Below are 13,428 nucleotides of genomic sequence, written 5' to 3'. Positions count from 1 at the left end.
ACATTGTGTGTATTATTCGATAGTGTGTCATTATATAGAATATTTACAGATTGTCACGATGTAGCTAGGATATTGCATACTGTGGCATTAAACAACATTCACTCACTCTAGCCAAAAGCCAAGGACTAACAAAAAAAATATGTGCTTATGGTAAAATGATCTCTGAGTAAGTAAACTAATAAACAGCGAATATGTTCAATTCCAATTTCTATCCCATATCATTCAGGAAGAGAATTTAGGCTCAGAATGGCAAAAACAGTGTTGGATCTCAGAAAGTAGTGTTTTATGGGGTTTTTTCCAGGAATTGTGTCAATGCAAATAAAATCAAGTTTTGCAACATGACATTTAATTATCAACCATCTAATTGAAGCCTCAGTTTTGGCCTTTTTCGGCAACACAAGTCTTTTTCTCATTAATCTAATCCATCAAGGAGAAGTTGATCAGTGGAATCCAAAGAATTCAGCTTCCATCCTTCGTTTCCAATGAGTTCAAGTTATTAATGTTGCTTTGGAAGGAAACTAAAAATATCTTTTCCCGTAATATGTATACAAATACCAGATTTAAAAAAAGCAGTCAATTGAGAAGTGTGTATTTCAGGTTCTTAGGTTAAAAAAATATTCTTTTTTACTGATTTCACTTGAAGCATTTGAATGATATAATTCTTCAATCAGTCATATTGACCTGCGAAGTGTAGGAAATCAACACAAGAATCCTTGTTTCCGAGGCATTCATGTCCAAATTTCTTGTTGGATACCAGGTACCATTCCACAAAGTAATCGCAGAGCTAAGGTGATTGTAACTCCCATAATGCAACACTGACTTACGACAGTCATAGCACTGAGGTGGTCATAAATCCCATACCTTGACACAGACTTACAACAGTCGTAGCACTAAGGTGATCATGACTCCCATACCTTGACATAGACTTATGACAGTCGTAGCGCTAAGGTGATCGTAACTCCCATACTTTGACATAGACTTATGACAGACGTAGCGCTTAGGTGATCATGACTCCCATACCTTGACACAGACTTATGACAGTCGTAGCACTAAGGTGATCATGACTCCCATACCTTGACACAGACGTATGACAGTCGTAGCGCTAAGGAGATCGTAACTCCCATACTTTGACATAGACTTATGACAGTCGTAGCGCTAAGGTGATCGTAACTCCCACAGACTTACGACAGTCGGAGAGCTAAGTTTATCATAAATCCCACAGATTTACGACAGTCATAGCGCTAAGGTGATCATAACTCCTACAGACTTACGACATTCATAGTGCTCAGGTGATCGTAACTCCCACAGACTTACGATATTCATAGTGCTAAGGTGATCGTAACTCCTACAGACTTACGACAGTCATAGTGCTAAGGTGATCGTAACTCCCATACCTTAACATAGACTTACGACAGTCATAGCACTAAGGTGATCATGACTCCCATACCTTGACACAGACTTATGACAGTCGTAGCGCTAAGGAGATCGTAACTCCCATACTTTGAGATAAACTTATGACAGTCGTAGCGCTAAGGTGATCATAACTCCTACAGACTTACGACAGTCGGAGAGCTAAGTTTATCATAAATCCCACAGATTTACGACAGTCATAGCGCTAAGGTGATCGTAACTCCTACAGACTTACGACAGTCATAGTGCTAAGGTGATCGTAACTCCCATACCTTAACATAGACTTACGACAGTCATAGCACTAAGGTGATCATGACTCCCATACCTTCACATAGACTTATGACAGTCGTAGCGCTAAGGTGACCGTAACTCCCATACTTTGACATAGACTTATGACAGACGTAGGGCTTAGGTGATCATGACTCCCATACCTTCACATAGACTTATGACAGTCGTAGCACTAAGGTGATCATGACTCCCATACCTTGACATAGACTTACGACATTCATAGTGCTAAGGTGATCTTAACTCCCACAGACTTACGACAGTCATAGTGCTAAGGTGATCGTAACTCCCATACCTTGACATAGACTTACGACAGTCAGAGTGCTAAGATGATCGTAACTCTCATACCTTGACATAGACAGTCATAGCCCTATGATTGCTTTGTGGAAAGGCTCCCTGGGAGACCACTGATGGAAGGGTTTCCTTATTTTCATTTCTTTTTGAAATGTAGCAGAAAATGTGTCAATTTCATGCCAATATCAAGTACTTGTTGAGGCAGTGTTCACGTGACTGTTCCGTGTGGCAATCCTACAGCATAGATGAATGCTGGATGAAGCAGACAGGCCAAATGATTTTGTTTCATGCAAACCAATATGCCGATCAATACCATTTAGTGTCAATGCTGTGATCATTTTACAACCGCGCACCTACTCAATGGGGAAATTACAAGTGAGGCCACGCTTTGTTTATTTCTTGGTTTACACATTTACGGAATCAGATCATGTTTTATTTACATTTTCTAATCCACCAAATGGATATCCAGGGATTCAGCCTAAATTCTAAACTAAGTGCTCCTGGCAGCCTAATCAGGGGAAAAAATAATTGATATTTTCCCCAAAATTTAGACATTATTAAAGCTCTGAATCTCTTAAATTTTAGAGAAATTTTAACACTTTACTTTGCGAGTGTGTTCAATGCAATAATATAAAACTAAGCATGTAAAAACTCGTCCTACTTACTGGTCCTGTTATCAGTGAAAAAATCAGGTTATCTCTACAAAGCCTTAAAATTAGTTAACAAGGCAAAACAAGGTATTATTAATATGTATTAACATGAACTGAGACCTTTTTCATTCCAATTTAGGAAATCTGAATGACAATTGCTGCAGACTTGACGCAGAATATCGTCCTTTGATCATGCCCAGATAAATCCATGAATCACAAACTGGGCCTGAATGGTGGTAATGGCTCGAGGAGCTCAATTAACATGTTTTTTACAATTCTGGCAATTTTGTAAATCTAGATGATGCTTCTTATTACCAGCAACCAGGGTCACTGAACTCTGAACAAAATAATAACACTCCATTTCCAAGCAATACTGGCTATACAATGTTTCCTCGCCCATCATCAGGCCAGGTAATGGGTCACATGACCAAGAGGCATTCAAACCAATCAGAAGCTGTACCTAGTTTTCGGAAATTTGAGCATCGATTAATCCAATCCACTTCTCACATTATGAAGTTATCTGTTCCACCCAAAAAAACTGCTTGAAAACACACAGTGAGATTGTGGCGTCCAATGTGATGTACCAGCGGATCCTTGAAACTCCACATTCCTTGAAGGTGCTGAAGAAATGAAATATCGGACTACTTTTCCCCGTTGAAAAGAAGTGATCAGTCTCCTGCAACTAATAACACTTCACAACAAGGAACTCTTTCTTCACACAGCCAGTGTGATTGAGATCTGAGCCCCAGCACCAAACAAATTATTTGCTCCAGTGAAAAGAGAATGACGTTCACATGTCCCATCCATTCAAATCCTGATCAACACATATCTAGGTCCAAACCGATCACAGACAGAGTCAGGACATTTCCAAAACTCAGAATTGATTTTTAAAGAAATCGGACACCCTCTTCGGCTAAATACAGAACATACAGATGATGCTATGAATGGGGACTTGAAAGACATCAGACTGATTCCTCTTAAATGCACAAGAAAGCTAGAGTCAATATGCGGTACAGCTTACATGAACTATGTCATATCACTGTTTTACTCCAGGCTCTTGAGAAACTAAGCTACTTCATCACAATCTATATCCATCACAACATTTAGAGGATGAGTAATGATGCATGCTCATTTTGGCCAAACCATTACCAAGCTTCGGCATCATTAAGACCAGAAGACTCAACTGATGTCAGGGGGCACGGGTGGCCCAGTTATGTTAGATGCCGCAATTCGCTGTGCAGAGTGGCGTCCCTTAGGCAAGCCAGAAACCTATGATTGTGGGTTCGAATCCCGGTTCGCCCAAATAATGTTTCTAGGTTTGTCAGCACCATACCTGTGCTTGTGGGTTTCACTGAAGTTGTAAATGTCGACAACCTGCATTACTTCGGACTTTCCTCCCACATTAAGCTGACATGCCGTGATATGACTCACTAACTTACTCAACTGATGTAAAGACTGAAGATAATTTTTGAATAAGACTAGCAAGCCACACATTATTTCAGTTTACTAACAAGAAATGACCGGAATATCTTCCCAACTTGTTCAGAAGTTAATCAGGCAGTAAACAATAATCTGGGACTTATTTAGGATTGTAAATTATTTTAAGATAAACTAAGTGCCCCTAGCAGGTAAACTGAGAAACAATTATTATTTTGTACAAATATGGGGTTTAAGTCCTTATTTTCTTTTTTTCAGAATTACTTTATCATTGCATTGTAACAGTGCATTCAATACAACAGTGTAAGATAAAGCCTTGTCCTCCTTCCTGGTCCTGTTGTCACCTAGACCCAGCCATCACATTAGTTGTAACTACATTCAGATGAAATAAGAACTTTGTAATTTCCATTTAAGACTTTTTACTGACAATAACGCTGCAGACAAAAAATACATGTTGAAAACAAATAACTATGTTCATTTGTAATGCTAACTGTATTTGTAAAACATGAATTATCATACATTTACATGGGCAGATGGCCAACAGTTTCATGGAAAAATGAATTATACTGAACACACAATACTTCAGAATTTGATCACCTCCAATCTACAGAAAGATGCACAGCAGTGTTCAAGATTAAGGGGTAACCTGGGTCTCTAGGGGGTGCGCCTAGGGTAAATGACTCCACAGACCCCAGAAATATGAGGGCTGCAATGAATACACTAAGAGGGGAATATGATGCGTATCATGAATATAGGTAAATGAACATGAATATTTATTCACCAATATACACTTTGAACATTAGGGTTAAGACAAGGACCCCTAATTTGAAACAGTGAACACTGTTAGATAATGAAAGGAGTCCTTGTGTCTGCAAAAAGTTACGAATCTAGTCCCCAAACAACCTGGAATTTGAACCCATTGAATTTGAACCATGTTAACATAACAACAAGGACTCCTCAACATTCATTCTTCGCTTGGAACCCGGAATATGTATGCTCATATACTCTCTTCTGAATTCCCATTATGTCTGTGTATTGACAATAATGGAATTTATTCAAATAATTTCAACACGGCTCTCCACCAGCAGCTAAATGCAGCCTGCGAAATCATTTTGAACTACTGGTTTATGTAACATTACGTTGATTACTTCACCAGGGACCAGACATTTAGTCCTTCAACTTCACACTTGTCTTGGACTGGAAGACAAGTGGCAGGGTTGAAATCCAAACAAAATCCAAATATTATTCAAACCTTCACGTTTATAATTTCCAACAGCTGATAGAAAATGCTATTAGCTGAGAACAGCTTTAGCATCATCCCTTCACAAGATGAAGCCAATTGCTATCCAAGTTTCAAAGATAGAAGACAGAGTTATGGCGTCAGGAGAGAATCTCCGGCACCCAGCCCAAACTAGCCAGCATTGTAGGACGTTCCTCAGCCATATTCTTCATGTTAGACTGTGATCCCCATGTTAACCTGTTGACTTTACTTCAATCGGTGAATGAGATTGTAATTCAATTCTCTTGGCAACTCAGTCATGCTTAGCCCTGATTAAGCACTACGGCACTTTATGACTCAAGTCTGTGCACAACTCAAATGAATCAATTTCCATCATATTTCATTATTTGCTAACACTTCAGCACACTTCCTCACAGCCAAAACATAAGAAGTGTTGTTTGGAAAGAAGAAATACAGTTTCAGCATGTTTAGCAATCATGAGAGTGAAACAAGTAAGTGAATATTGTGTTTTAGAAACAAAGTTAAAGACCCAGCTAAATTAGTTTTATACAGTGTGATCACAGAGTAATCAGGTCAAATATTTCGCCATAGGTATCAGCAACAGATGGATGCATATTTCAAGTAGAAACAGTGATAGAAATTGGCACTAGTCCTATAGTTCTTGCCATACTGCCCAATAGTTAAGGTAACATATTTTAGGGTTTTGCTATATGTTATCATCATAAAGACAAATGGACAAAAGCATTAGTTTTCTACCGCTGAGAATCGTGACTTTAAAGGCTTCTTTCAGCCCTTGCTGCACTAATTCTGAGCCTGAGCGTCAATAAGACTAAGTTATAATGACATTAAGAGTCTGATAGAAAGCCACACATTAATGCCACAAACCCTTCTACAGTCTCTGCTGCATCTAGAACATCAAATCAATACTATCAGCCAACACTGACAACATGTTCAATGTCTTCTTTCCATGCCGTAAAGGATAATAAGCTTTAGTCAAAAACATATCCTGTTTAACATCTTTTTGTCTTCTCGTTGATTCGAAAAGATCACTATCATTTACTCAGCAGTATTTGTCCTCGGGGCTCAGTCTGTAATGATGCAGTGTGGTCTTGAAACAATGGCAAGGACACCCTGGATGTGGGAGCTTAACTATGAAATTTGCAATCATGTATATTCTGCTTCATTTGTGGTCTGAGAGAGTTATCAACGCAGTTTGAACTCTAGACAACTTGTCCCCATTTGGAGATCATTACAGAACATTATTATCTTGGCAATAGCTAAGTAAGTTGGAGCTAGACATTCTTGCAGTTTGTCCATCTATGCTAAGACTGTGGGAAACTGCAGCCTGATCATCACACACCTGTATTGATCAAACAGTAACATCAGATGTCATGCTGCAGCTGCAGAGGTCTTTCATCATTATTCTCAGCCTTATGTATGTCACATGTTTACATGAAAAACAAGTCAAGTAGAATTTCAATGCAGATAATGACTTAACAAATGCATAACGACCTATTTCTGCGTCTCAAGACAAATGAGCATCTGACGAAGGAACTAGCCCAGACATTCATCTTACTTATTCCAATTCCAGATAATTGAATGACACTAGCAGTTTCTCCTCGTCTACAGTGGTCACGGCAACTGATGCACATTATTACCATGCTACTATTTAATATGAGATCCATGATGATTCTGGGTGGAATAGGTCTTCAGCAGCCCATGCTTGCTGTGAAAGGCGACTATGCTTGTCATAAGAGGTGACTAACAGGATCGGCTGGTCAGACTCGCCGACTTGGTTGATGCATGTCTTTGTATCCCAATTGCATGGATCGATGTTCATGATATCAATCACTGGATTGTCTGATCCAGACTCGAGTATGTACAGACCGCCGTCATAGAGCTAGAATATTGCTGACTGTGGCGTTAAACAACAAACAAAACTTAAAATAAGTAACAGATAAGAAATCTTGCAATGACACCATAATCATACAACTGCAAGACAGAAGTGGGGAACCAATATAATTATGATAATGGCAGCATTAATGTGACATGTCATCCATAACATGCCCTGCTGGCGCTCCGTAGGGACCCACCACATGCCGGGTGCTGAGTCAGGGTTAATATGGACAGAGACTTATCTGGGTCCATGTATTTCGAGTCCTGGGATCTCCAGTAATTATGATTATTGGGCCCAGTGTGGTGACTTTTAACAATGTAATATAATTGCACATGCTGACATGTTTAGGCCTATTTTACAAGAGATTTCAATGTCTTACTTAAGAAAATCAGCCACAGATGTTTAAGTGTAGTTCAGGCAATCTACAATTTGTGTTAAAGGCAATCTACAATTTGTGTTAAAGGCAATCTACAATTTGTGTTAATGATTCAAACGGCCATACTTTCCCGTAATCTGAGTTGTGATGTAAATTATTTGCATCTGTTTTCAATTTGTTTGCATAAACGATATATTTTGCATCCAATAAAACCCTGTACGGAGCTGAATGCAACAGCAGCATTATACATGAATCATGAAAGACAAGGGCCCTTATGTCAAATGTAAAAGATTAAGGGGGTCCCATGGGTTCAGTATTAGATGAGCAAACCTCCAGTTAAACGTAAAAACATACTTAATCAAATCATCATTGCCATTTAACATTTATGTGCATGAAGAAATTCACACCTCTGTTCAAGAATTTACAGGTGTAAAAGGCGCTGGTACAAGGCCCCGAATGTCACCTGAATTATGAAAAAACTGGTGGCCATGTTTATAGTTGTATTAGGATTCTGTGCACACATTGAAATGATGCCACAGCTGGGATCATTCATAAGATGTGTCAGGCCCATAGGCCTTGTAGTTTCAATGATGTCAAACATGCAGCCACACTAAAAACACCGGAACGTTGTAAAGGTCAAAGGTCATATCTTGAAAAACACATATCAAAACATGCACAAAAATGTATCATATGTTATAGTGAGTGAGTTGGGTTTAACGCCGCTTTTAACAGTATTCCAGTCATATCACGGCGTGTCAGCTTAACTGTGGGAGGAAAGCCCGAAGTGATGCAGGTCTCAGACGTTTACAACTTCAGTGAAACCCACAAGCACGGGTATGGTGCTGACAAACCTAGAAACATAATTGGGGCGAAACAGGATTCGAACCCACAATCATAGGTTTCTGGCGTACCCAAGGGACGCAACTCTGCACAGCGAATCGCAGCGCCTTAGACGACTGGGCCACCCGTGCCCCCTATCATATGGTATAACATATACTTAATGCATATCAAATTTCATAATATCATACATGAAGAAATGGCAGCACAATGGGCAAAAATGAGATACTCAATATGGCCGCCATGGCATCCCTGTTCAGTTAGATCGGAATTCTATGAGCACTTGTTCGAGACCTAATCTGCCAATGTGGGAAGTTGTAAAGGTACATGTACCTGTCTTGCTGGTACACAGCACTGTACCATCATTCATGTACCTGTTCTGTAATCTCTGACATGCACTGAGTCTGTTTCAAGAGCTGTTTGACATGCTGCTTATACCATAACTTATCTATTACGCTACATTCCAGTCCATTACAGGCGTCAGATTCACCTGTCACACACCATGCCCCAGCCTCAAGTTGGACCACTGACGCAATACATCATCAGTTGAATGGTGTTCTGAGATAATCTGCAGATAATGATGTATGTCAGGCTTGTCTGTTGATGGAATTATCATCTCAGTGTTCAACCATTTGCCAAAATATGTTGCTATCATTTTTTCATTTGGGGGAAAAGAATGCGAACTTTCAGCTAAGGGCACTCATCAGGCTTATGACATATACACATCTATTTCAACTTATCAAGAATGGTATGTGGAGATTAGGTATGTTGTTTGTGAGTGAATTGGGTGATAAGTGTTTGAAATTTAGGACATTATTCTCGGGGGCCTTGTCTTTTTCTGATGTAAAAAGTTAAAAAGATTTAGTAGTGCAGGAGGACCCCAGGACCCCCCTATATTTGCAAACTGAAGTGAAAACAAGTCATATGATGTTCTACCTGTGAAAACAATGCCCCAGATATCAACTGCAGCATGCGAGGGATCAAACTTTTCTCAAACAGAGTGATCTGTTGTATTCAGAGGTCAGTGACCCAAGCACCTCACAATCTGAAGCCCTGAAAACCAAACTGACCCACATGGGGTTAATGAAGTGAGAAACACTCCATATTGTCCTGGAGTGATTGAGTGAGTGAGTGAGTGAGTGACCAAAAATGGGCTTCACACATTGTACCCATGTCGGGAATCGAACCCGGGTCTTCGGCGTGACGAGCGAATGCTTTAACCACTAGGCTACCCAACCATCCTATTGTCCAGGAACAGAGATATCAAGCCTGTCTGGTCTTAGCAGAGAGGCTATCACTTGACAACAAGGACAAGGACAAGGACAACAAAGGAGTTCATTGGCTTCATGTTTCTCTATTTTTTAAAGCCACACTCAGCAATATTCCAGCTGTATGATGGCAGTCTGTAAATAATCCAGGCTGGACCAGACAATCCAGTGATGTCATTTGTGAATAATGATCAACAACATTGGGATATTAATAATTAAAGACACACTATTAACCAAGACCACGGATCCAGTCTGTCACCTCTTACGACAAGCATAGGTGGCTTGGGACCAATTCTAACACAGAATCCACATGTATAGTTTATTGCGTAAAACAGATTCTTCAACAAGAAAAAAATAAAAAGGATGAATGTCTTCAGCAGGTGTAAACTCCATTTTTCGAATGAGAAAGTTGGGTGCAATAGTTTCATTAATGTTAATAAGCTGAACAGATGAAAAATTGTCTTGGTATGCATAAATACAGATAAAAAACTTACAACAAATTTTTCTCCATCTTTTTCTACTGTGTGATAGTCTGGTATTGAAATGGGGAGAGATCGTCGCTCGGAGTAATCAATGTAGGATGGACCAGAGGAGTCATCACTTGGCTCCAGCTTCTCCGCCACCTGCTCTGGCACCGATATCACTGCAACAGACACAGGTACCATATGACACAACAAGCTCACGACATCAGCATCACCTCAACAAACACATGGACCACAGTGCTAAAAGTTAAGGGAAGTCATTTTAAATCAACAACAAAATTTGTAAAACAAATTAACCAAAATGTGGACCTAGTCTGACTTGTTTGATTAAAGTAAAACCAAGTTTTGAAATGTTTTATCACTAAAAAAACATACCAGTAGATAACTAAATAGATGTCTCCAAGAGATGCCAGTGATTCCTGCACCAAGGTCAATATCCAGTTCAAATTACAGGTGATAGTTTTTGGACAAATTTCTTAGTATATATTTCAATTTATCATATTGGAGGAATTTAGTTCAAAATATCATAATGATTCCATCCAAATCGTAATGGTTGGCATACATGATAACATGATCATAAACTTCACACTTAATGTGAGAAAACACATTTTAATGAAATTCCTTGACATAACATAGAGCTAGACTATTATCTGAAGCATGTGCTTTGGATCACATCTCAACTGATTCATCATGACAGCAAACTAAAGAAGGGGCTATAATTAAATACAAGCATGTTAAGTACCCAAATTCAACAAACTGAATTAGAACACAAGGATATCATAAATTGATAACTAAAATTTCTTTCCAAAGTCCACTGAATTGAAATTTTCAAGCTCCTGCAAGTTCTAGTTGAGGCATAAATGAAATTAATTTAAGAAACAAAAACAGTTTTGATCGAGTTGTGTTTGATTAATTTGATCATGTAACAAATGTGACAGAAAAGAATTCTGATACTATTGTAGTGTCACAACCACTGCATTCCTGCAGCATCACATGGGTGTGAGTCACCAGCCAGAGCTTCAGATAAGCTGTGTATTTGTGTCAAATATGGAAATATAATCACCATTACCCAAATACATTTGAGTTGCTTGTGTACAAATATGTATGATTTGTTTGTTTATACCAGCTATGTGACGGCAGTCTGTAAATAATCGAGTCTATAGCAGACAATCTAGTGATTGATATCATGAGCATCGATCCACGCAATTGGGAGACGATGACATGTATCAACCAAGTCAGCGAACCTGACCAGCTGATCCCGTTAGTCACCTCTTACGACAAGCATAGTCGCTTTATACAGCAAGCATGGGATGCTGAAGAGCTATTCTACCCCGGATCTTTGTGGGTCTACAAATACGTATGAAAAATTAAAAAACATAACAATAGTATAACAACATGTTTTGTCCCTGTATTACTTTACCGATCTTTATTTACTGAACGAATGCTGGCAGCACACAAACATGTACTCTACTTCAGTGAGTGAGGGAGTGAGTATGCTTTTACACCACTTCTGTGTGGCGAGCGAACACTGTAGCCACTAGGCTACGCCACCGCCTCTCTACTTCAGTGAATAATGCATAGTAAATAGAGCTATGCTTATTGTTAATTAGACATGTACATCGCTGTTATAAGTCTACGTGACATCTGACACATTAGGGCAGCATACCAACAGTGATACAACAAACAAGTCATCTGAACCTGCATCTTATTGGTGTAAGTACACCTTATAATCAGGTTGGTTGGTTTGTTGTTCAACACCGCACTCAGCAATATCCAGCTTTATGACGGCGGTCTGTAAATAATCGAGTCTGGGCCAGATAATCCAGTGATTGATATCATGAGCATCAATCCACGCAATGTGGGATCGATGACATGCATCAACCAAGTCAGTGAGCCTGACCCTCGGATCCCGTTAGTTGCCTTTTACGACAAGCATGGGTTACTGAAGATTTATTCTACCCTGGATCTTCATGGGTCATAATAATCAGGACCAAAGGGAGTCAACATATATTGAATACTTAAAGGAAACTATCAATTCTCATTGAGAGTAAATATTCAACTGCTCCAAAACTTTATCTGCATTGCTCCCACACCACGACAGACAGGTGGGAGATCACAGACCCTTGTGTTCCTGCAGGATGTGAGTTGGGAGATCACAGACCCTTGTATTCCTGCAGGATGTGAGTTGGGAGATCACAGACCCTTGTATTCCTGCAGGATGTGAGTTGGTAGATCACAGACCCTTGTGTTCCTGCAGGATGTGAGTTGGGAGATCACAGGCCCTTGTATTCCTGCAGGATGTGAGTTGGTAGATCACAGACCCTTGTGTTCCTGCAGGATGTGAGTTGGTAGATCACAGACCCTTGTATTCCTGCAGGATGTGAGTTGGGAGATCACAGACACTTGTATTCCTGCAGGATGTGAGTTGGTAGATCACAGACCCTTGTATTCCTGCAGGATGTGAGTTGGTAGATCACAGACCCTTGTATTCCTGCAGGATGTGAGTTGGTAGATCACAGACCCTTGTATTCCTGCAGGATGTGAGTTGGTAGATCACAGACCCTTGTATTCCTGCAGGATGTGAGTTGGGAGATCACAGACCCTTGTATTCCTGCAGGATGTGAGTTGGTAGATCACAGACCCTTGTGTTCCTGCAGGATGTGAGTTGGGAGATCACAGACCCTTGTATTCCTGCAGGATGTGAGTTGGGAGATCACAGGCCCTTGTATTCCTGCAGGATGTGAGTTGGTAGATCACAGACCCTTGTATTCCTGCAGGATGTGAGTTGGTAGATCACAGACCCTTGTATTCCTGCAGGATGTGAGTTGGGAGATCACAGGCCCTTGTATTCCTGCAGGATGTGAGTTGGTAGATCACAGACCCTTGTATTCCTGCAGGATGTGAGTTGGTAGATCACAGACCCTTGTATTCCTGCAGGATGTGAGTTGGGAGATCACAGACCCTTGTATTCCTGCAGGATGTGAGTTGGGAGATCACAGACCCTTGTATTCCTGCAGGATGTGAGTTGGTAGATCACAGACCCTTGTATTCCTGCAGGATGTGAGTTGGGAGATCACAGACCCTTGTATTCCTGCAGGATGTGAGTTGGTAGATCACAGACCCTGTGTATTCCTGCAGGATGTGAGTTGGTAGATCACAGACCCTTGTATTCCTGCAGGATGTGAGTTGGGAGATCACAGACACTTGTATTCCTGCAGGATGTGAGTTGGTAGATCACAGACCCTTGTATTC

At 40.1% G+C, this 13,428-nt stretch overlaps 1 protein-coding gene across 1 annotated transcript in view; it reads right to left on the bottom strand.

The window, feature by feature from the left end:
- The window catches only part of LOC139448503 (sorting nexin-27-like), a 49,628-nt gene that overhangs the window by 14,711 nt on the left and 21,489 nt on the right, over window positions 1-13,428 (bottom strand). Inside the window, exon 3 of the mRNA XM_071230088.1 lies at window positions 10,189-10,337. Coding sequence (XP_071086189.1) covers window positions 10,189-10,337 — 149 coding nt within the window. The remainder of the gene's footprint in view (window positions 1-10,188; window positions 10,338-13,428) is intronic.

The sequence above is a fragment of the Haliotis cracherodii genome, unplaced genomic scaffold (assembly GCF_022045235.1).
Source record: "Haliotis cracherodii isolate W230 unplaced genomic scaffold, xgHalCrac1.p SCAF_1, whole genome shotgun sequence".
In the NCBI taxonomy this organism is placed as follows: Eukaryota; Metazoa; Mollusca; class Gastropoda; order Lepetellida; family Haliotidae; genus Haliotis; species Haliotis cracherodii.
The sequence above is the reverse complement of the archived record's forward strand: the minus strand, read 5'-3'. Positions and strand labels throughout refer to the sequence as shown.